The sequence below is a fragment of the Neolamprologus multifasciatus genome, chromosome 22 (assembly GCF_963576455.1).
Source record: "Neolamprologus multifasciatus chromosome 22, fNeoMul1.2, whole genome shotgun sequence".
Classification (NCBI taxonomy): Eukaryota; Metazoa; Chordata; class Actinopteri; order Cichliformes; family Cichlidae; genus Neolamprologus; species Neolamprologus multifasciatus.
In genome coordinates, this window is record NC_140459.1 from 21,216,685 (window position 1) to 21,244,099 (window position 27,415).

General features: G+C 42.4%; 2 protein-coding genes across 2 annotated transcripts in view; both read right to left on the reverse strand.

Annotated features, from left to right (window-relative positions):
- The window catches only part of kcnh8 (potassium voltage-gated channel, subfamily H (eag-related), member 8), a 63,583-nt gene that overhangs the window by 14,546 nt on the left and 21,622 nt on the right, over window positions 1-27,415 (reverse strand). The window contains exons 3-10 of the mRNA XM_085148036.1: window positions 27,233-27,364; window positions 24,322-24,449; window positions 22,825-23,062; window positions 22,567-22,724; window positions 7,405-7,609; window positions 4,368-4,577; window positions 2,872-3,071; window positions 1,586-1,835 (exon numbers count right to left, since the gene is read on the reverse strand). Coding sequence (XP_085004162.1) covers window positions 1,586-1,835; window positions 2,872-3,071; window positions 4,368-4,577; window positions 7,405-7,609; window positions 22,567-22,724; window positions 22,825-23,062; window positions 24,322-24,449; window positions 27,233-27,364 — 1,521 coding nt within the window. The remainder of the gene's footprint in view (window positions 1-1,585; window positions 1,836-2,871; window positions 3,072-4,367; window positions 4,578-7,404; window positions 7,610-22,566; window positions 22,725-22,824; window positions 23,063-24,321; window positions 24,450-27,232; window positions 27,365-27,415) is intronic.
- On the reverse strand, window positions 16,023-22,556 carry LOC146493467 (uncharacterized). Its single transcript, XM_085149356.1, has one exon. The coding sequence runs from the start codon at window positions 17,394-17,396 to the stop codon at window positions 16,023-16,025; it is 1,374 nt and encodes a 457-aa protein (XP_085005482.1). The 5' UTR covers window positions 17,397-22,556.

Genomic DNA, 27,415 nt, shown 5'->3' on the forward strand with positions numbered 1-27,415 from the left:
TGATTAAATGTGCTAGACTCAACGGGACAGCACAGATTAAAGCTGACAGAAGACTGAATTACACTACTGTGGAAAAGATATGATGAATGCTCAGCTGGACATAACTGGATTGGAATAGTTTAGCCTGGATGGAATTGGGCAATTATGGATCGAATGGATCACTGGTATATGATATAAAACAATTGGCAAAGGTTGAATGTCTCTTTCATCACCTGCCAGTCAGCTCCGCTCATCCTCTGTGGACTTCAAGACATCACAAAAACATGCAGCCCAGCTTAAAGAAGAATGCAGCTCCTTCATATTATCTGCACAAATTGACAAGTCCTTCTTTGCCTACTGCAAAAATGGCATTTACACTCACTGGTCACTGCATTTGGTGCACATTTTCAACTGCTCTTTAACTCAAATATCTAATCAGCCAATCACACGGCAGCTCCATCCATCCAGCTCCATCAATGCATGTAGACATGGTTAAGGCGACCTGCCCAAGTTCAAAATGAGTGTCAGAATGAGAAAGAAAGGTGATATAGGAGACTTCAAACATGCCATTGTTGTTGGCCGTTGGCTGGTTTGAGAATTTCAAACACTGCTGATCTACTGGGACTTTCCCACACGACAATCTCTAGGGTTATCAGAGAATGGTCAGAAAAGGAGAAAATGTCCAGTCAATGGCAGTTCCCTGGGTGCCTGTTTGGCTTCCAAGTTGAGCAGGCAATATGCTGCATGTGCTGGAGGGCTAAATGCTGTGGCCCGGGTCTGACTCAGATCCAAGGCTTGTTGTCTCATCCTCACTGCACAATCTAATACAGACAAAAAGGAACCCCCAAGACATGCTTCTAGCTGATTGGAAGGCTGCAGAAGAATGTACAACAGATGTGCTACTGCTGCAGAAGACCACACCAGGTGGCACAAGAACAGGAAACTTAGGCTACAATGTTGCCTGGTCTGACGATTCTCAATTTCTGCTGCAATATTCAAATGAATTTTTTCATATGCACGGATCCATCCCACTTTGTTTGTGTAAATTGTTACAACCAAGTGAGCATTGTTGCCTAACTGAGCTTAACCACAGCCTGAATATTGTTGCTGACCTATGACCCTGCACCATTATCTGATGGATGCTTGCAGCAGGATAACACACCATGCCACAAAGCTCAAATCATCACAAACTGGTTTCTTGAACATGACAATAAGTTTAATGTACTTAAATGGACTACACAACCACTAGATCTCAATCCAATAGAGCACCTTTTGCAATGTGTTGAAAGATTCACATCATGGATATGCAGTCGACAAATCTGCAGCATCAGAGTGATGATAACTCCAGAGGAATCTCTGCTGAGGCCAGTGAGTTGACTTTTTAACAAGAGCTTAATAATAATTCACTGAAAATGCACAATAGCCTCTAGGACAATGTAATCCTTCAATTTCAAAACAATTAGCCTATTTTCAGGATGGGCTTTTACACAAAGAGCCACGCAGAGCTTCGTTATTAAGCTTGCTGTTTCCTTGTTAAAATTAGAAAAGATCTGTTTTCCTTCCGTCTTCCCACCCGCGAGCCCCTTCCTTCTCCCTTTTATCATACCCAGAATGGCCAGCACCATGCCATCTTTCAGCACTTCCATGGATCCTGAGCAGACAAAGAAGATGGCCTGGAGAGCGTCACCCTGTCGAAGGAGGTACTCTCCTGGAGCACAGAAAGAGGTCTTGATGTGCAGTGACAGGGAGCGCAGGCAGCCGCGACTGGCAGAGGCAAACAGCGACAGCTCCAGGATCTCCTTGTTAAGGTGCATGGTGATGTCAGATCGCAGCTCATCTGGGAAGTCCTTCAGCAGCTGTAGAGATGGGGGGAAAAATAGAAATCAGAGAAGGATGTGAGCAGCATGACACTTGTAATTGTAAGAAAAAAAACACATGTACCTAAAGTTAAAAGATATTATTATTACTATCATTATATAGTAATAATTACCTTTATACACCATTACTAACCAATGAAACACCTGTGGCTGCAACACAGACAATGTAAGGTGAGAATCTGGAGAAACGCTGTCATTTGCACATCATCTATCTGTCCATCCCCTCATCGGGACAAAAATCTGCAGCTCAGCAGCATCACAGCTGATCAATGAGTCATCAGAGGCAGGCTTACTTTAATCAACAGGCCCATCTATAATTCATTTATCTGGGTTTCATCATCATCACTCCCTCCACTCCCTGCTCTGTTTTCTGACAGCTGTCTTGCAGGCATTCACAGCCTAGAGGGACGGGTTGCTACTATACTGCTGACTGGTTGCCTCCGTTTCCCTGAGCTTATCAAGCAGAGGTGTTGTTCACCCTGTCTTACTGTGTGTTTTCTCTACATGGTCCTGAAGCCACATTTGCACACTTAGATCTGTTCGTACGTTTCCTTTCGCCTGATGTTGTCTTCAACATAAACAAAACAAAATCTGGTTTTGAAAACCAGCCTCGAATCATCATTTTTGAAACTGAAGGCCGACAGCTTGTCCTCTAAATATCATCATGCATGGACAAAAAAGTAATGTCTTCTTCTCCCTGTGAGTCAGTGCTCAGGGCTAAACACACCTGTGTTCACTGTGGGTAATCATAGTACCATTGATTGTATTTTCACCTCTACCATGAGCCTAAATGTGGCTGACATGTAAGGAGTATGTGAACTTTCAAATGAGTTATCGGTCCCTGTGGGCTGTGCTGTTGGACATTTAAAGTACAAGTGAACAGACCAAGTAGGAAAAGGGTTAATACCAACTTAAGTAATTACTGTATTTGATGGCGATGTTGGGATATCGTCAATGCAAAGACACTTCCAATTTCAGTTTAGCAAAAACCAATCAGGCCATCTTCCTTTCATACCTCGTTACAGTCGATGCCATTGTTGACCGACCAGGTTGTTTGAAAGTACTCCAGCATTCGCTGCTTGAGGCTCTGCGGCAGATGATGGACACGTATGAAGTCCTTGAGATCTTTGGTTTTGGTGTGGTACAGAGACCAGCGTGAGTACATCCTCTGGATAATGGCTGTCACATTACCAAAGACCAAAGCGTGCATCAGTGCTGCAGGTAAGAAGAGATGAAGAAGGAGAGTTAATGAAGTGGACAGTAAGCATTGATGACATGCAGTGAAAAATGTGCTGACACTGAATTGTCAAGACAGGGAACAAAAATAGGAAACCTGACTAAACTCTTTTCTAGACTGGTTTTGTATCTCACAGCAAACCAAAGAGAAACAGCACAATAATAGTAGAAAAACATGGAATTGGACTCAGATCACATGTTGCTCAAAGCAGGTCAGCGGTACATGGAGAGAAACATCTAGAAACAGGAATTCTATCATATTTTTAAAAAATTAAATAAGCGACAGGAATAAGCCTAGTTTTACAACAGTTCTGCCTCCACTTGATTTCTATGATCAAATAAACATCAAATCAACTAAATATACACATGCATATCCTGCAGCTCTGCTCCTAGAACACAGGAACATCAGGATTAGGTCTGGCAGGGTCATATTTGATTGGGATGACAGATACCTGTCCTGTCCTAAGCTCATTCACTTTTCAGCGGTGCTGCAGCTGTGTCGCATGCTGCAAGACGGGAAAGTGGGACTGCTGTGACAGCGATTACTGATTGTGGCATGAGCCATTAATGAAAGAAAACTGAGCTTTAAGCTTCACCACTGAAAACTAATTACATTTTATGTTTTACACTGTTGTATCCCGGTAAGGTCATTTAGTCATATTGTTATTCATGTTTGCATTGAATGATGGAATAAAATGATTTAATTCAATTCCACCCATCCTGTTTGGCCTATGTTTCCATATAAATATGAACAGGTGCTTGGTTTTAGTTTTTATTTCGTGTAAACCCAACAGGGATAGCGTGTGTGTGTTTGTGTAAGCACATGTTTGTGTGGTGTGTCTGTGACAGCTACTGCTACTGCCCCAGGCAGCCAGGGACATTTAGCATTTAGCTGAACCAGAATTGGGAGTGTCCACAGGGAAAACCCCCACCACGGTGACCTCTCCTCATCCCCAAAACACAAATGTAGTGTAACAAGCCAGTTTAAACCAGATCAGACCTTCCTGCAGTTGTCTGCCAGTGAAATATAACAGCTTACAGTGAAACAAATGATGGACCAGGATCAGATTTTGTTGATGTTCCATCCATCCGTCTATCCTGCTTCACTGCGTATCCGATTTCAGGTAAGAGCCATTTGTACAGGTAAGTATAATTCCACACACTGTTGTCTCAATCTGATCTCATGATAAATGTAAGCATTTCCATCATTTCCAAAACACGTGTGCACTCAAGTTAATGTAACGATATCTCACGACTAATTGTTTGTTCGTGTACCTCCTATAAGCATGACACAAACTGAGAAGATCTTCTCAGCGTCAGTGTTGGCTGACACATTGCCGAAGCCCACGCTGGTGAGACTGCTGAGTGTGAAGTAGAGTGAAGAGATGTAGACGCTTCGGATGGAGGGACCACTGCCAGAACCATTAACACCTCCTGTGGGATAGTACGGCGACTCCAGACGCTTTCCCAGTTCATGGAGCCATCCTGTTTTAATATAGTGTAAACAGCAAACGGATGGTCAGACAGACACGTGGCATTTGTTTCAATTTCATAACAGCAGTTAATATAAAATTTAAACTCGACTTGTAACAAAATTTCCACAAAATTACCAGCCTTCATTATTACTGGTTATCATGAAATCCTATGCAGTGAAGAATCTAGTTACACCCTAACCCAACAACACTGTTTCCTAGTTCTAGGAACTGTGGTTAGCTCTCCTATAGTGGATTTCACAGTGGAAGCAGATCAGCTTCTCAGGAACCAGAACTGGTCCCAGTTCAGTATAGTGTGGAGACATACAGCTGATCCCAAGAGTCTCCTGGAGACACTGATGAATGGTAATTGGATAGAAGCTCCTCATAGCTGTCTCACTTCAGTGCTTACTTGAGCATCAGAAATGTGTAATTAGAATGCAACACATTAATCCTGGCTCATGTACTGACCTGATATTTTATGACACTGAAATGCAGTAATTGGTGAAAAGAAATCTGCATTGCTCTCATGACCCACTGTATACTGACCGGGATCCAGTTATGAAGACGCAAGAACAAGGTAATTGTGAGCAGCACAGCTTATCGATGCTAACCAAAAATCAGCCCAACGGGCCTCGTTATACATAAGTGACCCGAGGACTAAAGGGGAAGCCTCGTGTTTCGTTATGAGAAGAATTGACACATTTGCACTGATTTTACAATGCACACACACATAACTGATACAGTTGTTTCGCCCACCTTTTTTGACGGCTCTACCGTAAAGGCTTAAAATCCTATATGAAGACCCTGATGACAAATGCATACAGGTAAATATAAGATCTCACTTGCAGAAAAAACCCTGTATCTTTGGTTTTAACGGCACTTCAGAAATTTAAATAGGACTTCTGTCCTGTTCAAGTTTGTCTTCTTGTGCACCTCTACACTACTGGTGACGAAAGCTTTTTTTTTTTTTTTTTAAAAAAACAAAAACAAAAACAAACCCCCCCCCCCCAAAACCTGCAGCCAGCGAGCCTGCAGGTAGTGCATCAGGTGTGAAGCATAAAAATGAACATGACTTTGAAGTTGCTGAGTTTTGGTAATATCCAGTGTTGTCACAGGGAGAACATTCATGAGCCAGAACAGCACAATCTTTACTCACCACAAATCCAATTAAGCATATTTCACTCTCTTCGAATTTGTCCACTTCTCCATAATAATAGTTGAAGGCTAACCGTTCTGGCACAGTGGAGTAGACCCCACATGCAGCATAGATGCACAATTTGCAGGTGCACCGAACAGGACTCTCCGGAGAACAATCTATCAATTGCAGCTAGCACTGGAAGCAGTCCAGAGGTCAACATGATGGTAAAGCTGAAAGGGCCAATTTTAAACGAGTTAATGTTTTTGGCCTTTAGGGATACAGTCTAGTCTGTCTGTCTGTCTGTCTGTGTCTTTTATTATACTAGCCTCTATTATAGCCTTTGTAGGAGTCTGCTTATTGCACAGATTTTGGCCCATAGAAGCTCAGCGTTTGTTTTATACCGAGTCTGACAAAACTAGATAATGACTCCTTCAGCTAGAACAGAAACTGAGGCTGTTTTTTAGCCCCAGATTTTGTCCCAGCATTTGATGTCACCGGAGTCAGTTTTCCATTAGCATCCTGTAACAAAGTTGATAACAAATCTCTGCAGGCACACATCACATTACATGTACACTGTTACCACAGTGGTGGGTAGCTCTGAGACTTATTTATTTTCACATGGCTACAATATAATGAATTCAATTAACTTTTGGTACAAAACACAGCAACAAATGTTTTTCTTTCTTTGTCTGGTTCTCTGTGATATTCTAGCAACATTTGTGGTGAATCAGCATATTCAGTGTCTTCCTGCGAATGATAGGGGGTGGGAAGATTGTATTACATTACTAATCCAAGCACCAACAGCGCCTGAAGATGCTACAACTGATACTGGCAAAGTGCCTAGTAGCACCTGTGCTATGCTGAAAAAAAAGGTCTCAGTTACAAGTCATTGTTTGTTTTGACATCGTATGATTTCGAAGGCGCTTCGAAGGAAGAACACTACAGATGCAATGTTTTATGTGAGACTGTTGATGGAGAAGTATAGAAAAGGTCGAAAAAAGTGGCACTGTGTCTTTGTGAATATAGAGAAAGCATATGATATGGTGCCAAAGGAGGAGCTCTGGTACTGCAAGAGGAAGTCAGAAGTGGCAGAGAAATATGCTAGGGTGGTGCAGGACATGTATGAGGACAGATAGACAGTGTCGAGGTAGGAATGACAGATGGCTTTAAGATGGAAGTGAGATTCCATCGGTGATCTGCTCTGATCCTTTTCTTGTTTGCAAGGGGACAGATGAGGTCAGGCAGGAGTCTCCTTGGACTAGGATGTTGTGACGACACTGAGATCAGCAGTGAGAGCAGGGAGCAGATGGATAAAAAATATGGAGGTATCCTCTGGAGAGAATGAATGAATAACAGGAACTACGTGTGTGTGGATGAGAGGGAAACAAGTGGAAAGGTGAAGGTGCAAGGAGCAGAGGTAAAATAAATGGGGTGAACCATCCAACACAACGGACAGTACACGTGAGAGGTGAAGAAGAGAGTGCAGGCAGAGTAGAGAGGGTGAAGAGTGTCAGCAGGGATTCGCGACAGAAGGATAGCAGCAAGAGTGAAAGAGAAGGTTTACAAGATGATAGTGATGGTAGGAAGCAGATCATCCACTGTGGCAAACCCTAAAGGAAGCAGCTAAAAGAAGAAGAAGAAGAGTTTGAAGATTTGCGGTTTAATTTAAGATTATGGTAAGATTTCCCCCGCCACTGACCAATATCCCAGTTGTTCGCGTTGTCCTCCATTTCCTTCTTGCCGATGATGTACCAGATGCAGGCCATCCAGTGAGCCAGAAGGGCAAACATGGACATCAGCAAGGTCAGAACCACAGTGCTGTGCTGCGAGTAGCGGTCCATCTTTTGGAGCAGCCTCAGCAGTCGAATTAAACGCACAGTCTTCAACAGGTGCACCACTGACACCTGTAGGTAAACAATAAACCAAGGTGAATCTATTTGTAGATAAAGAAGTAACTGGTTACATACAAGTTTTACTGTTAAGAACTTTCACATTAAAGTGAAGTGGAATTCACATTTTGGATTGACAGATGTATTTTTAATTATATGGACAAGGATACATTGAATCTTCTTTAAAATGGTTCTTATTATCAAACAGTTTAAAAAACACATAAAACTGACATTCTGTACTAAATTTCAAAGCCAGCATGAACTTTAAATGATTGTCAGTTATTAACAGTAGTCTAACCAACAAATTCTTCGCAAGAGATATAAAAAGAAGTGTCGAAGAACTAAAACATTAAATGTACTTTCAGTTTTCTCAAATTTTTACAGTGTCTCACAAAATCAAGCGAAGCTAACCAGCCAACTCGCTGGTGTTAAGAAGCTCCCCACTATGATATTTATGGGAGGCATATCAAATAATAGCCACCGACTATGTTAATAATATTTGATTAAGGCACTTTTGTGCACATGCAGCACTAATTATAGGAAAAAAGAAGGAGGTATTTTTCAGCATTAGTTACTCAGTCGCTCTCTGACACTATAATGTGATCTGTATGAAGATTTGCTGATAACCTTGAATGCAAGTGAAATCAGCCTGTTTGTTGGTTTTGTGTTTTAACTTAAAATTCCCACCTTCAGCCGAGTTTGCTTCTCTGGACTTTTTATGCCTTTTCTGTTTTCCTTCATTCTGTAACCAATTAAATTTTGGCCCATGTCTTCTGAGCCCTCCTCTGACTTGCACCTGCTCCTCAGGCAAACTGCACGAACAGTCTATCATTTGGGACTTGCTGTCATCTTTCCCCACAGGAGATGTACACACCAGGTATTATTAAGAAGGATGTGGGACAAAGAGGACATGTGATACATGTTACATGTGTATTTGTGTAGCGAGGAGAGGAAGCAGGGAAAATTGGGTGGGAAAGTAGGCCAAAAAAAATCGGATTTAAATACTGTATATAAAGATAGGGAGTAGTCAAAGCATCCAGACAGTTATCTTCACTTCCACAAAAATAAATAAATAAATAAAATAAATCATTCAGCTGTGATATTCCAATCAAGAAATGTCCTTAAAAGGGATTATGATCCTGTTCATATCAATTTAAGGAGAAGAAAAACAGGAGATCTCAAGATCACGTCACTATATTTGAAAACATAAAAGTACTTGGTTTTGGATTTCTCTGTGCAGTAGCAATTAGTCACTAAAGTAGTTTAGGTCAAGAGAAAACAAAACAATGATTAGATAAACTTCCTTAAAGAAAAGGAATTCTGCATCAGCTTTGTATAACAGGGCCAAATCACCAACATTGCTGATAAAAATGGTCTCCTGCAAGTGCTTCCAGCAGCACCTTAGAGTCCTCTATACCGAGCATATGGAACAAAGCATCAAGAGATGAGTGACACATTAGAATGATAAAAATAGTGTGCAGGAACACTGGGACCAAAGAGGTCATGCTAGTTAGGCCTTGCATGACCCAGGTAGCATGATATATTCTGTGCACAGTGTTTTATGTCTCAACTAAGCATTCAAGGCAAGATAACAAACATCACATTGCAAACATTGCAAAGCTAGCCCCAAAGTATGTGGTACTGGACCCAGAAGTTTTGTCTTTACAACTGTAGAGGCTGGGAAATTATAGAGAGTCACAGTGAGGAACCCTATGCATTGAAGATGGGGCCCATCAAAGGTGGCCAGATTAGTACAGTGAGATTAATCAGTCTGTCACACTACAAACAGCCTCTGTCATGCACCCAGAAAAGTCGCTGACTAGTCAGCGCAATCAAGACTTCAAGGAAAATGTCAAAGAAAAAGCATAAACTGCCAATTGTAGATAAAACATTTCTCGGTATTGCATAGGTCAGTCTCACGTCTAGACGGTCACTTTAACCTTGCATAGATGTGCAATGCATTGACTGTGGTGTGGTGTTGTTAGGGTACATCTCTGAACGCTAAGCTTATGCAGACAGAGAAGCTAAACCAGGGTCCATTAGAGTACCATGTGCTGACACATCACTGCATACAATCCACGCATTGTATGCAAAGCTAACCACACCATAACAACACAAAATCTGTGTGGATGTGTAACACCCCTTTCAACACTTGGGATACAGATTTAAATGGTTACCTGTGTGTTGGGCCAATAGCTGAGGTTCGACTACTGGAGCAGAGTGGATGACTAATGAAACGCTCTGAGAACTTGGTTTGATCAATTTGTATTCACAATTAAAGAATCTCACATACATACAATGAAAACAATAACAGTACATGAAAGGAAAAATTGGGCCCAAGTCACGGAAAATAATAAACAAAACATGCACACCCCTGGGGGATTTGACTCAGTCTCTCTCTCTCTCTCTCGTGTCAGCCGACACCCTTAAGTGTGAGTGCAGAAATGAGGATTCTCCTTGCAGGATGTGCAAAGGAGGAATGAAATGCAAATCTGTCCTACCACTTAAGTAGAGTTTGTACAGTTCACGGTTCGTCCAAAGAATTTAGTTCTCTTCTTAAAACAATCATCTCAAGGATCCTGGAGGGGTGGCTCGCCATCTTTGGACTTGGATCATCACTGAACTGTACTCCCAAGTAAAAAAACCTGACCAAAGTAACCAATAAAATGAGCTCTCCTGGAGCTTCAAAATGGCGATGGTGCAGCGTTGTAGCACAACTACAAAGAAACATAACCCCATTTTCATTAAACTGTATTCACCTCACAATGAACACAATTAAGGATTGATATAGGAACATATCAACATCTACAGCATACATATAACTTACAATCTTTACATGCATCGTCATAAGAAGCTAACAAACTCTAACATACAGTTTAATCCTTACAATCACACATGTACAGCCACATGGCTAATAGCAATAGCCGCGATAGCCGCTAGCATGTCATCGTTAGTGGCTTAAACTCACAATATTCTTGTTCACAACAAATTAACTCACCCAGAAGAATCCGAGCAGTAACAAACTCCTTTCTGGTTAACAACAATTTCAGATAGTTTATTTCCACCATACAATCCGACTGAATAAAAGCAACCACGCTTTCCACTAGGAAAAAACGGACTTTTCTTCCTCTCCCGCTTTCCTGATATCATAGCTGCTACGCAGTGAACGGCAGGAGGTACTTCCCCCTGTATACTTCAAGGACCATCAGGACATTATAGACATCTTCTATTTTATTAATTCTCAACAAAATAATTTAACTTAATAAAACTTAACAGTGAACTCAAAATACTAACATCACTCATAACACACTAAAACCCTTCAGTAACTCTCCAGGGTTACACCCTCCCCCACTGAAGGGTGGCACGTCCCCGTGCACCTTCTCTGCGGCTGTGTTGTTACTGGGTCGACAGGAGGGATGGTGGTTTGATCGTACCATAACGGTTCTGCAGCATCCATTGACCTTATTATGGCAGCACCCAGACCATGAAAAAGTGACTGAACCACCTCTATTAAAGGGTTTCCAAGTTCAGCATAATGGAGTCTCTTTGGTCGACTTCGCTGCCTGTTTGAACATCTGACGGCCTCATCTAACCCCTCTGATGGCTCTTTTATGTGGGTTAAATTAGCTATGTCATCAGTTTCAGGAACATCTTGTGTACCTTCAATGTCAAGCAGCTGAGATTCCCCAACAGGTGAAATGAGGGGCACTGAAATCTCACTATTCTTCCCAGAAGATTCACTTTCATCACCTCCAGTTCTTCCTTGCTCTTCAAGGTCAAGAAAGCTGACCTGAGGTGAGCTTGTGGCTGGGGGCTCCTCCTCTGCTTCTATGGGAATTTCCACCTCAATTTCATCTGAAACTGCTCCGGGAACAACCGCTCTGCTAAGAGGGATCACACTGTCAGTAACGCGCTGCTCTGGTGGAATGTCGGATGACACGTGGTCAACCTGGGGCATTAGGGTGGAGGCAGCTGGATCCAAAAGTACAACCCTTGAAGGATACACTTCTTCATCGTCTGACATGACATCATCAGAGCATTCGTTTACATAACCTGGGTTTTGACGGGTTCTTGGCTTTCGCACTGTTGGCGGTACTGGGGTTTCAGGAGTACTTACGGGCAGAAACCCACAGGGCAACAGGAGGTCCCTGTGTAAAGTGCGCAAAGGACCATTTCCAGCCTCGGGACACACTGTATACACGGGAAGGTCATTAGCATGTGACACAACTACATACACATCTGCCTCCCATTTGTCTGCTAGCTTGTGCTTTCCCCTCAGTCTCACATTTCGAACTAGCACTCGATCCCCTGGTTCAAGGCTAGACCCTGTAACTCTCTGGACGAACCTAGTTTTGTTACGCTCTGCAGATTTCTTAGCATTTCTGCTCGAAAGCTCATAACTCTCTTTCAGGCGGTTCTTCAGGCCTTGCACATACTGTGAAGGAGACAATGGCAGAGGATCAACAGGAAGCCCGAAAGCTAAGTCCACAGGGAGTCTTGGTTGTCTCCCAAACATAAGCTCATAAGGTGCAAACCCTGTGGCTTCATGCTTTGTGCAGTTGTATGCATGCACAAGAGGCTTAACATAGTCCCTCCAACGGGACTTGTCCTTATTATTTAGAGTGCCTAGCATCTGCAGCAGCGTTCTGTTAAAAAGCTCAACAGGGTTACCCCTTGGATGGTACGGGGTTGTCCGTGTCTTCCGGATTCCTGCCATTTCACACAGCTCCTTAATGGTACGGGACTCAAAATCGGGGCCCTGATCACTATGGAGTTTATCAGGGAACCCATAATGTGATATAAAATGTTCCCACAGACACTTAGCCACGGTAGTCGCCTTTTGGTTTGGCGTTGGTATTGCGGGGGCATACTTAGTAAAATGATCCGTTATTACTAATATGTCCTTGGTATTACTTTGATCTGGTTCCACACTCAGAAAGTCCATGCAGACTAATTCCAATGGTCTGGTTGTCGCTATTGAAACCATTGGGGCTGCTCTCTCTGGTGGCGTTTTTCTTTTTACGCAGCGATCACAAGTCTTAATCTTTTCTTCAACCACTGAGGACATTTTAGGCCAATAAAATCTAGCTCTCACTAGATCAAGGGTGCGTTCAACACCAAGATGGCCCATGTCGTTGTGAAGACTTTCAAGTACCATATCTCTCAGTTCTCTTGGTAAGACAAGTTGATGAGTCACTCCCATCTCTCCCTGTCTCTTGCGAAACAAGACTCCATTTTTGAGCTCTAGCCGGTTCCATTCTCTCAACAAGAGTCCATACTCAGGGAGCTCCTTTCTCACTTGAGGTGGAGGTGTCTCACCACTTTCCAACTGAGTAATTATTTCACTGATGCTTGCATCTGCTTGCTGTTTCTCTGAGATTTCAGCAAATGAGAAAGAGGGGATAACTGGCAGCCCTTGACTGTCATTCCCTTGGAAGCAAGGTGGCAGGGCTTCAGGACTGAGTGCTATGGACTCAACCAAAGCAACTGAGTGATCAGAGCACTCAGAACCTTCACCAGCAAAATAGATGTCATGCCGCTCACAGATAGCTTTGATCACCTCTGGCTGAATGACCTCTGAGGTTTCCGTTTCTGAGAGGTGGTTGGCAGTGAACTTAAAGATCCTCTCCTTCTCCTTCACTGAGATATGATCATCTATGAGTCCACCATGTGGCCTTCGTGATAATGCATCTGCGTCCACATTCTGTTTTCCAGCCCTATACTGCAGCTTGAATGAGTAAGTGGAGAGCGCAGACAGCCATCTATAACTAGTCGCATCAAGCTTGGCAGAGGTTAGAATGTATGTAAGGGGGTTGCTATCGGTGACCACAGTGAAACTAGCCCCATAAAGGTAGTCACTAAACTTTTCTGTGACAGCCCACTTAAGGGCTAGGAACTCCAACTTATGTGCTGGATACTTAGCTTCACTTCTAGATAACCCTCTGCTTGCAAATGCTATAGCCTTAAGCTCACCATCTTGCTCTTGGTATAAGGCTGCACCTAACCCAGTCGTACTCGCATCTGTGTGGAGCAGGTAGGGAAGTTTAGGATTAGCAAAACCCAAAACAGGTGCTGAAGTGAGTCTCTCGATTATGGTGTCAAAAGCCTGTTGACAAGAAGCAGTCCAGCGCTCACCAAATGGTTCTTTAGGATTGCAGGGACTTGACATTGGCCTTTCTTTCCTTGTTCTTGCAGGTTGGAGGATATCCGGCTGTTAGCTCATTCAGCGGCTTCACAATTCTGGAGAAATCCTGAATAAACCTGCGATAGTAACCGCTGAACCCAAGGAAAGACCTCAGTTCTTTTAGGTTAGATGGCTTTGGCCAGGTTTTCAGGGCACTAGTTTTCTCTGGATCAGTCTCAACTCCATTCTGGGAAACAATATGGCCTAGATATCGGACAGAAGACTGAAAGAACTTACACTTCTCTGGTGAAAGTTTGAGACCATATTCCTTCAGGTGATTCAGAACATGCAGAAGGTGCTTCTCGTGCTCTTCAACTGTGTCTGAAAAAACGATAAGTTCATCAATAAAAACTAACACCTCTTTCAGGTTCAGATCACCCATGCAACGCTCCATGCAGCACTGGAAGGTGCTGGGGGCATTTGTGACTCCTTGTGGCATTCTATTAAATTCATAAAATCCCAAGGGACACACGAACGCAGTCTTCTCCTTATCGGCCTCCTCCATTTCAATTTGGGTGTAGCCGGATTTCAAGTCTAAAACCGAAAACCACTTTGAGCCTGTGAGAGCTGAAAAAGCCTCTTCAAGATTGGGAAGGGCATAGGCGTCCTTGATTGCCTGTGAGTTCAATTTGCGGTAATCGATGCAGAGACGGATGGAGTCATCACGCTTCCGGACCACCACAATAGGGGACGCAAAAGGAGACTCCGATTCGCGAATCACGCCTGCATCCAACAGCTCCCTTAAATGTTTTCTCACGGCATCAACATCCTGTGGGTGTATTGGCCGGGCTCTCTGCTTAAAAGGAGTCTGGTCGTGAAGTCTGATGTGATGCTTGACCTGACCTACATGACCAAAGTCGAGGTCATGGTGAGCAAACACTTCTGGCATTGACTTCAATGTTTGTGTTACTCTTTCCTTCCAGTCAGCTGACAAAGGAGAATCTCCAAAGTCAAACTGTAAATCTGGACTAGAATTGTTCTTGTCTTTGACAGAGTCAGGTACATTTGTGTCAGACTTATGTGCTACTATTTGTTGAACAGCACTGAGTTCAGCGATCACTTTTTTTGGTGTGATCGTTACATCATGGGCGGTTTCATTTTTGACTATCACTGCCAATGTGCTCGCCCTTTTCTTAGGCAATGTGACTAAACAATTCGCTACCAGTAGGCCACCAGGCATAGAGGGTGTTGTTGGTTGCTCTACCAAGGCCCACTTTTCATTAAAGGAGCTCCCAACAAGGGCTACCCCTTCTAAAGCAACAGTCCGTCCAGCAGGAATCGTCTCAGATTTCCCCCCCAGACAGTTTTACTTGGCCCAGCTTGCCATTTGGTTGCTGTCTGTGCCTAAGCTCCAAGGCTTTGAGGACTGCTCGGTAGCCATACTGGACAGGTAGGCCAAATTCATTCATGTGAGTAGCAACACTTGAGTGCAACACATCTAGTGTATTGGTGCCAATGAGAATTTGGTCTTGGGCATTTTCTCTCATGTTTGGAACCACAAGGGCCAAAGTAGGAATCTCAATCTCCTCTCCTACTAAACTCTTTGGGAAAAGTGATATCTATTTCCACATAGCCAAAATATGGAACTTGCTGTCCATTAGCTCCTTCAACCTCCAACAAATCATCTAATGATTTAATTTCTTGGTCCTTCAGGTTGCTTTCGTAGAAGGACAATGGGATCGTTGTAACTTGAGATCCAGAGTCTAAAAGACAGTTTACTCTTTTCTCTGCAACACACACTTCAGCAGTGCATTTGCTTCCAACTAACCTCTGTGGCAGCCCACATGGCTGACCTTTTAGCTGTCTTTTGCCTTTTTGCTGGGAGGTAGAGGGACTAGTGTTAGACTGAACTCCTGTCTGTCCCACAACAGGAGTTGCTGTCAGTTTAAATGGTGTGGGTCCACAGAGCCATTCTGTGTCTCCCACTCCTGTCGTTTTCTTTGAAATTGCTTCCTTTTTGCTGCTACTAGCACGGGGTTGGCCTCATTACTGCATCTCAAGGCTACATGGCCATCCTCTCCACACCGAAAGCAGTACCACGGGCATGGCCTGGGAGGTGGCTGGTGCTCTGGAACAGGCACTGCCAAGGGCTGCTCAGGAGCAGGATTGGTCTGCACAGTTACCGTTGCATTTGAGTTTGCTTTCTTACCCCTGTTTTTTCTGTGGGGGGTTAACTGAGCCATTTGAGCCTGTAACTCAATAACTTGTTTCTTCAGGAGATTGGTTTCTGCTACAGCCTTAGACTCAGAGCAAACACAGGCAGTTTGCAGTTAGGGACCAAACATGCTGTTTGGGTGGGGCTGGCTGTTGTCTGGAAGTACCAAGGTGCTTTTTCATACGTACTGCCTTGTTAGCATGCTTGTCTTCCTCAGTATGCAACAGGAGCAATAATTCAGCAAAACAAGGAGGGTTTTTAATTTTTTGTTCAAGCTGGAGCTCTGCTATTAAGGAGTCATCCCAGCAGCCTCTACAAAACTGCTTCAACAACTGCCTATCAAACTCATCAGCAGAGGCCCCTCCTCTCCTTGTAGCGGTGTTAAGCACAACTTGGAGTCTGTGAAGGTAGTTTGATGGTTTCTCACCAGCATTCTGCAGAGTACCCATAAACTTAGCAAACAGCTCATCTCCATCCTCCACAGCACCGTAAGCTGAGTCAAGAAGCTGCAAATATGCAGAAGGTAAAGCTTGTGAATCAAGATGCCTAATGAAATCTGAAGCAGGGGGCAACAAGCTGTCAACAATCTTCCTGGAGCGACTTAAATCAGACAATGCTGGGTCTGTTAAAAGAAGTTCCACACTAGAGCGCCAGGTCTCATAATCAGTTTCATTATTTGGCCGCGGCAATCGGCCTGAAAAGACTCGAAGGCGTGAGGCAGCATAATGGTGTGGCGGTGCCTCCTCATTTCGCACAATATGCTCCACAACAACCTTTTGTATCTCAGGGGGGTTGAGATCACTGGGGCTTAGATTTGGGCATGAACGGACCGTCACTGGTGGTATTCTCGGATGTTGCTCTTTGGTCAGGTTTTGTATCTCTGGAGCTGAGCGTAGTGCAGCACCCTGAATAGTGGCAATAGTGGCAATAGTGTCAGGAGCAATTCTAGATTGCATTGCACCTTGCGGTAATGATGCCGAGCTGAAATTAGGTGCCTGACTTCCATCATGATGACTCCTGTCCACAGGGGCATTTTCTACTGTGGCTGCAACTGTAGAGCTCAACTTAGTTAGTTCATCTTGCAAAAGAAGCTGAAATGACTTCCCTGTTAACTTAGCAATGTTTTGCAACTCAGACATGTAATTCTCAGTAGCACTATGGCTAACCACAGGGGTATAGACGCTAGCAAGCGCACACACGTGGAAAGTCACATCAGGCCGTGTGGGGCTTTTGTATTTAAATGGCAACAAAGGAGCAAGCGTGTGCAGCGCAGTACCAAAAGTGAACTCAACAATTGCATTGTTATGGAACTCTGAGTTGGGTTCATCTATATGCAGGACACGGTTAATAGAACCATGAGTCTCTAGATAGCTCTGTACTTCATTGTCCACCTCAGTCCAGGTTAACCCTTCAACCATGACAGAGTTAGGGATTTTTACCAGCTCAAGTGTCACTACTTCCATGTCAACAATTTGGCAAATTACTGTTATAATAACTGAAGATAAGAATTTTTTGCCCAGAAAGGAGAAAAAAATGAAAACAAAGCGTCAATAGTCTGCCACCTGCTCCTGGCTGGCTTGCCAATTTTCTGTAACACCCCTTTCAACACTTGGGATACAGATTTAAATGGTTACCTGTGTGTTGGGCCAATAGCTGAGGTTCGACTACTGGAGCAGAGTGGATGACTAATGAAACGCTCAGAGAACTTGGTTTGATCAATTTGTATTCACAATTAAAGAATCTCACATACATACAATGAAAACAATAACAGTACATGAAAGGAAAAATTGGGCCCAAGTCACGGAAAATAATAAACAAAACACACACACCCCGGGGGATTTGACTCAGTCTCTCTCTCTCTCTCTCGTGTCAGCCGACACCCTTAAGTGTGAGTCCAGCAATGAGGATTCTCCTTGCAGGATGTGCAAAGGAGGAATGAAGTGCAAATCTGTCCTACCACTTAAGTAGAGTTTGTACAGTTCACGGTTCGTCCAAAGAATTTAGTTCTCTTCTTAAAACAATCATCTCAAGGATCCTGGAGGGGTGGCTCGCCATCTTTGGACTGGATCATCACTGAACTGTACTCCCAAGTAAAAAAAACCTGACCAAAGTAACCAATAAAATGAGCTCTCCTGGAGCTTCAAAATGGCGATGGTGCAGCGTTGTAGCACAACTACAAAGAAACATAACCCCATTTTCTTTAAACTGTATTCACCTCACAATGAACACAATTAAGGATTGATATTGGAACATATCAACATCTACAGCATACATATAACTTACAATCTTTACATGCATCGTCATAAGAAGCTAACAAACTCTAACATATAGTTTAATCCTTACAATCACACATGTACAGCCACATGGCTAATAGCAATAGCCGCGATAGCCGCTAGCATGTCATCGTTAGTGGCTTAAACTCACAATATTCTTGTTCACAACAAATTAACTCACCCAGAAGAATCCGAGCAGTAACAAACTCCTTTCTGGTTAACAACAATTTCAGATAGTTTATTTCCACCATACAATCCGACTGAATAAAAGCAACCACGCTTTCCACTAGGAAAAAACTGACTTTTCTTCCTCTCCCTCTTTCCTGATATCGTAGCTGCTACGCAGTGAACGGCAGGAGGCGGTACTTCCCCCTGTATACTTCAAGGACCATCAGGACATTATAGACATCTTCTATTTTATTAATTCTCAACAAAATAATTTAACTTAATAAAACTTAACAGTGAACTCAAAATACTAACATCACTCATAACACACTAAAACCCTCAGTAACTCTCCAGGGTTACAGATGGATGTCCAACATCTGTGTCCACAGCACATGTATTATTTAACATATGTAATAAAGAGTGTCTTTTCTCTGGGACAATTTGTTTCTCTGGCCCGTGGGTTACATTTGATGTGCAGACAGATATTTTCTCAGGCTCTGTGCTGATTATCAGCAGGGCACCATATAACTATTTTATGTAGTAATAACTAGAATATATCAAGGGTTGTTTGTGTGTACATGGGTGCATGTGATGGGACAAGGAGGTAAAGGAGGGAATTACAGTGCTTGAACAAAGCTAAGAGGAGGAGATATGTGGACTGACCTTATCAGAGCTTCTCCTGCACATGTCTCCAGTTTTATGGTAGCTTGTGAGAAATAGAGAGCTGGTAGAGAGCTGCAGCATGAGGCGTAATGAAGCCTCCTACTGAGCCCAGGGGAGAAGCACCATCTCCCCTCCACCATCTATCACTACCCCACATCCCACCTATGGAGCGAGCAGGCTGCGCCACGTCCCGTTCTCTCCAGCGCCATGAGTGGTAAACAATATAATGTAGCCAGCAATGCAAATGTGCACCACCTGCTACTTTTTCCTTTAACTTTTCCTCCTGTCACTTCCATCTCACCCCTGCCATTCACATTTTCATTTCCTCTGCTTATCAGGTGTGAAATATATATGCTTTGCGGCCTGATTGCTTACTTCTGCTTTTTGTGCACGTGAGACCATAAGGTTGCAGAAATGCTCATTATTTCTCCCCCTGAAACCACGCCTTTAGCCCTGCACGCCTATCACAACAGCATGGCCAGTCATTTTTATTTATTTTTTTATTTTATTAATGCCACGGTATCGGGCCAATAAGCATGAATAACATTGTTCTCTAATGCCAACAGGGCATTCAGCCATGCAGACCCAGGAGACCTACTCACAGCAGCTAAATCAAGCGGAGGTTTCTGTTTACATCAACTATGTACTGCTGAAAAAAATGTTCATATCAGTAAAAAAACAGATTATCTCAGCACACTTTTCATTTAAGACGGAAGTAAGAAGTGAATGAAATGTACATTGGTGGTAAACATTTTCAAGTGAAGAAATGCTATTCAAATTTCCGCTTAGGACAAGTTTTTGGACCTCCTGTGTTATTTTCTTGAAAAAATATTTCAGTCAAGCAGATAAAACCAAAATTTACACATTTACAACAGCTCATGCTGGACAAAGTGCTTTGTAAACTAAAAGGCAACTAAAATAAGTAAAATGGGGCTGTTAAAACAAAAAATGTTTGGGCCAACATGCTAAAAGCCAGTGGATAAAAATGTGTTTTCGGTAAAGATTTAAAATGTTCAAGTGTTTGTGCAGATCTAATATTTAGAGGCAGACTATTCCAGAGTCTGGGACCTGTCACAGAGAAGGCTCTGAAAGAGTAACGTTTTAAATTGGATCCTGTAAGGAACAGGAAGCCAGTGTAGAGAGGCCAACTCTGGGGTTATATGCTCCTTCTGTTTTGTACTAGTCAGCAGATGAACAGCTGCATTTTGGACCAACTGGAGATGATAAATAGAGGTCTTGTCCAAAGTACAGAGAAAAAGGGAAGAGTATTGAAAACACCCAATAAAAAGTAATATATCCAAGGAAAAGGACTAATTGGTGAGTATTGGTAACCTGCCTGGAGCTTGCTTGTAGAAATGTTCATATAAACAGTGTTTTTTTTATATTATTTAATTACATATTTCTTCTGTTCCTTTATTCCCTCACAGTAAAAGTACAGCATTGTGCTAAAGTCTTGAGCCACCCCTCATATCTTTTTAATTTTGTAGGAAAATGCAAAATAGGTGCAGTGCAGTGAAACATAATCGATAATAATAGTATAATCTATATATACCAAAAATCAGTCATGCTGAAAAATGAAGCTGCTCCCAATGAAACTCTGTGTAGAGGATCAAAATGTGATGGTACCTTTCTGTGTTCATAATTTCATCAGTGTTGATAAGCTCTCCAACACTGATGATTGAAATGCAGCCCAAACCCATGACAGAGCCTCCACCATGTTTTACAGATGGCTGTAGACACTCGCTGTTATACATCTCTCCTGACCTGATCTGTACATATTGACTTTTTGAACCAAAAATGTCAAAATTGGATTCATCACTCGTGGCCAGTTCTTAATTTAATTTTGAATACCTTACCTGTTTCCCTTCATTTAAAATGGCTTCCTGACAGCCACCCTTTCACTGACACAATTTCTCATGAAGCTTCAGTGAACAGTAGCTGGATCAGCTGAAGAACCAGATGCATCTCTTAGGTCCTGTGTCAGGTCTTTGCTGGAACTTTTCTCTGTTCCTTAAGAAAACGACTTTCAAATACTGTTTATCGTTATTTTTATTTTTGTTTTTTGATCAGTCTGCTTTAATGACTTACTCCAGACAATATCGAGATACGCTTCCAGTTTTAAGCTCATATTTCATTGGGAATCACTTTGTTGGTGCAAAAATACTATTTTATGTCTGCCAACTCTGTTATGTTTTGCATTTTTTGTGCATTCAGCTATAAAATTTGGGTAAAATGATGTGTTTTTGTGACAATCTGCGGGTAACAAAATGATGCACAGAAACCTTTTCATATATACACTTTCAGCGATAGCCAGTGTATAGACACACAATATATACATACAAATTACAGCACCCAGAATCATAGACTTGCTTTTGCTTTATTATATACTTTTCCCTCTGTCCCCTTCTGTTTCCTAAACTTGTGAAATATGAACAAATATTATCTGCATTTTATAATACACAGAGCAATGATCATGGAAAATGAGAGCATTATAGAGACTATGAAAAAGAGCAAGAAAGTGCAAGTGACACAAAACAACAGAAAAGTCACAAGATAGAGTGCGAAACACACTAAAAACGTAAATGACTGAGACATATGACAAAAACAAAAGGGAAACAAAAGTGAGGAACACCGCTGAGGCCCCATGGCTCATTTCAGTGAAAGATGGCTTCTGTTCTCAAAAGGGACATCAGCATGAATGCTCCCGTCCTTAGAGGAGACTTCACGCAGAACGTTCCTCAATTACTAGCCATTCCTGCTGATCCCAGCGGGGAAATGGAGGAACTCATGGCCTGGTACCCCTACACACAAATCCTGGCCTACTGAGCATGTGGTATTTCCATTAATAGAGTCTTGTATCAAACTGGTACCACTGCCTGCAGCAGCCTTTTACTACTCGCATCCTTTCCCTCCCTCCTTACCTTGAAAGTAAACTTTTTTTTTTTCATTTTGCTGATTTTTTTTCAAACAGCGGCCTAATTCTTCTATTAACCGTCTCCTTTCATAACACAGATCTGTACACTTTCTTCCTGCTCTTTAATACCTGTTCTGTTCTGAGCATTTATTCAAACATGTACCTATTTGAGACTGGATGCTTGTGTGCATCCATCCAGTACTCCGTATTGAGCTTTTGATCCACTCTACAGCAGCTGAGTGAGCAAACAGTGATATACAGCACAGTCAAAGCATCCCATTCTCTAAATTAAAGACCAGAGAACGAAAAGTTCTATAAGCAACCAATCAAAACCTCCCTACAGTGCAATGCTTCGACTCAGTGACATCATTCAACCGGGGACAAGACAACACAGTCTACCTAATTGCTCCAGATCTCTGTTTCTTCCTCCTCTCAATTGTTCTTTAGGGGGATATGTATTTTACTAAAGCAACAGAAAAAAAAGTTTTAATGATGCAGATCTGATGGTTTTGTCAGTGCTTGCTCAGTGCACGTAATTAATATCCCAAAGAGACACTGAAAGAGCTCTGGAAACCAAATTATGTTGCGGTGTTAGGCATCGAGCCAGTTGCTACTCACCACGCTGACTTTTGCGGCGTAGAGCAGGTCAAAGGGCAACGCGGCCACCAAGTCGATGATAAACCACGTGGTCAGGTAGTGGATGCATATCTGTCGTGCGTCGAAGACCACCTGGCCTGACTTGCTGACATAAGTGGTACGAAAATTGAAAACGATGTCTGGCAGTTGAAGAAAAAAGAGGCACACAGGCTTGGTGGTTATTATGAAGACTCAATTATTTACAAGTGACAATAAAACAGTTTTAAGACAGCAACCGACCTATGATGAACAATATCTCCACGGCAATGTCACTGACGGTTGTGCTGCGGGTCAGGTCGTCATCGTTACCGATGAAGCACACGTTATAGGGCACCGTCACGGCAACGTAGAACGTGGCGAGCAGAATCAGCCAGTCCCATCCTGCTTTGAATGTGCTGTAGTGTAGTAAGATGAATTTGGACTTCTTGGCATCTGCTACCTTATACTCGGGCAGAGCAGGTAGGTCGCCAAACACATTCTGGATGGGACAAGATAAGGGGGAAAAAAGCCAGTTTATCCACCTATTTCCACCTACAGTCAAGCAAAAAACAAAGCACGGCTTCTTTTAATTATTCAGGTCATGAAGGTTTGACAGCATTTATTAATGCACAGCTCTCATAATGTTCCAGCTTTACATTTCAATCAGGTTGATGTACTGGGCCATTGTAGCACTTTGATAATTTTCTTTTTCAGAAATTCTGTTCAACATCCTGTTGCATGTCCCAATTTGGGCCAAACGTTAGCTGTTTGACAGCTAATGCCTTCATTTATGACTCTGAAATATTTTGGTATACAGAGGGGTTCATGGTCTCGTAAGTATCCAGCTCCTGTAGCTGAATTTCTTAGTCTTTACCCCCCATCACCGTGCTAAAGGTTGGTATGAGTTTGGCTTTCACCGAGTGTGGTGTTGCACATTATTGCCAAATATCTCTGCTTTGGTCTCATCTGTCCAAAGCACATTGTTTCTGCAGTGTTCAGTTTAGTGAGAAGAGGGTTTCTTCTGACAGCTCTTCCACACACGCTGTCATTGTTCTGTCTTATTCCTATTCTACTGTCTTTAACTTTAACATGTAGAGTTTGAGATGTAGCTCTTGGACTTTTTGCAATTACTCTGAGCATTGCACAGTCTGACCTCGGGGTGGATTTGATGGGACATCATGCTGGCAATTGTCTTGAATATTTTCCACTTGTGAATCTATTTCACTGTAGAATGATGGACTTCAGATGGTGTAGAAATGGCCTCATAGGCAGCAACAATTTCTCTAAGATCATTGCTGATGACTTATGTCACACACACACCTGTAACACACACCTGAATTCTGCAGACCAACAAACTGCCAGAACCTCTTCTTTCATAGAGGTGCTCACACTTGCTAATATTCAGTTAATCAAGTACATTAGATTAGCAGCACCTGGCTGCTACTGACCCTCTTTTGTCCTACTTTTTTCTTCGTTTTTACCACACTGCTTTTGCATTTGACTTGATTTTTTGTTAAATAAATAATCACATTATTAATACAGGAATGAAATTACTCAAACTATTCATATTGTTGTAAATTCACTGTTTGTGAGAGATATTTGCTCCCAGCCCTTGAGTGTGTCCATTGTGCTTCACTAACAGCAGTTATCTTCTTAATTCCCAAATTGCACAATCTGTCCCCATCCACTTTTTAAATGAATCCTTCGTCACGGTGCATCCTGTCCCATTGTTTGAAGAGGCTGATGATATGATGATACCTTGTTGAGTTTAATCTTGCTCTTCTCTCTGCTGTGTAGGTGCCCAGAGATGTGGTAAAGTACGGTACTACTCCGCAGACGAGCTGAGCTGAAAGGAGAGCCTGTTCTCACCCTGCCGCGCCGTCGCTCTGGAAATGCACACAGGGAAAAATTAGTACACACCGATCTACAACACTTTACCCCCCAAGGTTAACTGATGACTGAACCAGCCATTATACTTGATGAAATACATAATATTCTGTCTTGAATAGGAAAACATGAATATGCAGCAGTGGGAATAATTCATTTCTAAGCAAACTGTGTTATTTGATCAGAAATGCAAAGATAGTGAATGATATTTACAGTCATTTGGCCTTTGCTTGGTCAAAAAACATTTGTTATGCTTTCATCCGCTGTACTGGACAAACACGTTGACTGATAATGTCTTATTGTGTAAGTACCGTCTCGAACAAAACAGTGCAATTTTCAGCTTTGATAAGTCGCCACTGGGGCAAAGAGGCAGTTCAGTAAGGTATATTTTCTGTGGTAAATTGCTACTGGTGTGGGACTGTGTGTAGCAGATAAAGTAGATAGTGCAGGATAGTACAGGATTGATGTGTTCAGACTGAGGAGTTGGGTAATGGGAGAAGGCACTTTATTGCTGCTGGGTTCTGGGCCTCATTCTCACCGCTGCGCACCCACAGGAAAGGACTAAGGCTAGATTGGCTTGAAAGGGGATAACAACGATAACAAAGCTGCAGAATAGAAGTGATAACTGCTTCTGAGTGTCCTTTGGAAAGTATATGAGTTCTCTGGTGTGTGTTGTGGGTGTGTGCGCGTGTGGACCACAGACAAGGCGAAAAGACAGGGCTCATCCATAACACGGTGCAGCCTTGGGGGACGCGACACGGCAGGAGCACAGAAGCAGAGACATGCTTATTTTTTAGATCTAATGAATTTCCCTCCACTTTTAAAGCCATTCTTGTGTGGGTAGAGGGGGGCACACAGGTAGGGAGGGGTGGATGTTGTGCATAAGTAGGGGAAGCCGTGGACAGATTGTAAAATCAGATGGAATAGATGAAAAACTCATGGAGGGATGCAGTTGTGAAAAAAGTACTGAAGGAAGCAAAAAGTCAAGTAGAGGTGAGAAGCTGTTTTGCCAAAGGTGAAAATGTTTGTCATAAAAGAAGAGAACAAACAAAGGAATGACAGGAGATTGAAAAGATACGCAAGAGATTCGTCTTAAGAGCTTGAAAGTTTTTGAAGACTCTTCACCTCTCATTCAAGATGCTTCTTCAGCTCTAAAAGCAAAAGGTGGAGAGTCCCACTTTTAAAGCCTGGTGAGTTGTCCCTCGGGAAGTGGTTGTTGACCAATATTAATCATGAAATAAGGTGTGAAAAAAGGTGTGGGTCATTACCACTGGAGGTTTTGGGTGAAACCACTGTCAGACCTTGCCCCATCCTATCATCTAACCTAATGAGGTTACTTGACACATGATTTGTGTGGGGGGTAAGGTGCTTGTGAACGGAAGAAAGAAGAGTGACCTTTACCCTTTAGGTGCAGTTGTACAGTGTTGTCCTGTCGAGCTCGCTCTTCTATGTTGTGTCATGTCTTTATGTAGTGGCTGTTTGGGTTTTTGGTTAAAGCATAAAGTAGAGGTCATCACTAAACGGAAGATCGGTGGTTCGATCCAGTCTGCATGCCAAATATCCTTTGGTAAAAATACTAGATGGCCTAAGTTGATCTCCAAATCACCCATGGGAGTGTGAATGGGTGTGACTGTTGGAGAGCAATTAACCATAGAAAAAAGTGCTTATATGAATGGGTGAATAAGACAATTTTTATAAAGCACTTTGAGTGCTCAGGTCTAGTAGAAAAGCACTATGTAAGAACCAGTCCATTTACCATTTACCTTAGTTCACAGGAAGACACACATGATTAATAGTGGGTCTCAAACCCATTATACTGTGCTGTTTGTCTGTGTCAGAGGCATGCAGCATCAGCCTCTTTCCTTTTCTATGAAAAGCATTTCATTATATGGGCAAAAATAACTTTCTGCTTCCAGTTCCGCTTTATTTACAGAGTAATTAGGCAAATCCAGAAGAGGAAGGTCTGAGATGAGAAACGTGAGTTTGCTTATTTCACAAGCACATACATTCACACACATTGACTCTGGCTTTAGCTTAGCTTCTTTTTGTATTGATGAAAATTACAAAAGCTGGAAACATTGATTGAAGTTCATTTTTAAATTCCCTATCAGACAGAACATGCTAATCCTGACCAAAGCACCTGAACAAAGACTGGTTTTAGATTAAAAAAATAAAAACAAAAACCGATATATTGTCTTGAAACGCAAGGCTTTATACATAATTTATTTAAAGACAGGGACTGATACAGTGGTTAGCACTGCTCCCTCACAGCAAGGTCTTGTATTTGAATCCACTGGACATCTGGGACCTTTTTAGGGTTTGTATGTTCTTCCTCATGCTTATGTGCGTTCTCTGTGGTAAACTTGCAATTATAATTTGACCGCTGGGATAGGCTCCAGCTCACTGACGCTGAATTGAATGGATGGATGGATGGATGTTATATTAACTCTTGGTCTTTAGTTTGCACTACAACCTTTTGCCCCACAAACCTAACTTGTACAGTATGCAGTAAAGAAAGATGAATAACAGTATAAGGGGACCTTACTACTTTCTGTTGGAGAGATCAAACACACTCAGCTTCAACACATATTTTATGCAACAGCTTAAGGGGATTGTTTTTGTCTACATCAAGAAACACCAGTTTAACTATTGAATCCGATGGATAAGCTGTGGCTGCTTACATTATAAAAATCCACATGCAAAATGAAGATTAAATATTTGGGGATTCTGGTCACCTCTCTTTAGAGGACATAACTTCCTGTACATAAATGCACATACAGACCTTCCCTCTTGTCTTCTTGGATGGCTTTGACTTTAGTGTCGGTGACGTCCTTAAATGAAGCCAGAAAGAGCACCACGTCGCCTTTTTCGTTCTTAATTGGCACAATGTCCAGCAGGCACCAGAACAACACAGCTGAAAGGGGAAAACACACACAAGATTTACAGTTTGTGCGTATACCGGTGT

Bases quoted from the DNA above. Each gene is read 5' to 3' on its own strand.
- LOC146493467 (XM_085149356.1), bottom strand. From the start codon at position 17,396: ATGGAAGTAGTGACACTTGAGCTGGTAAAAATCCCTAACTCTGTCATG.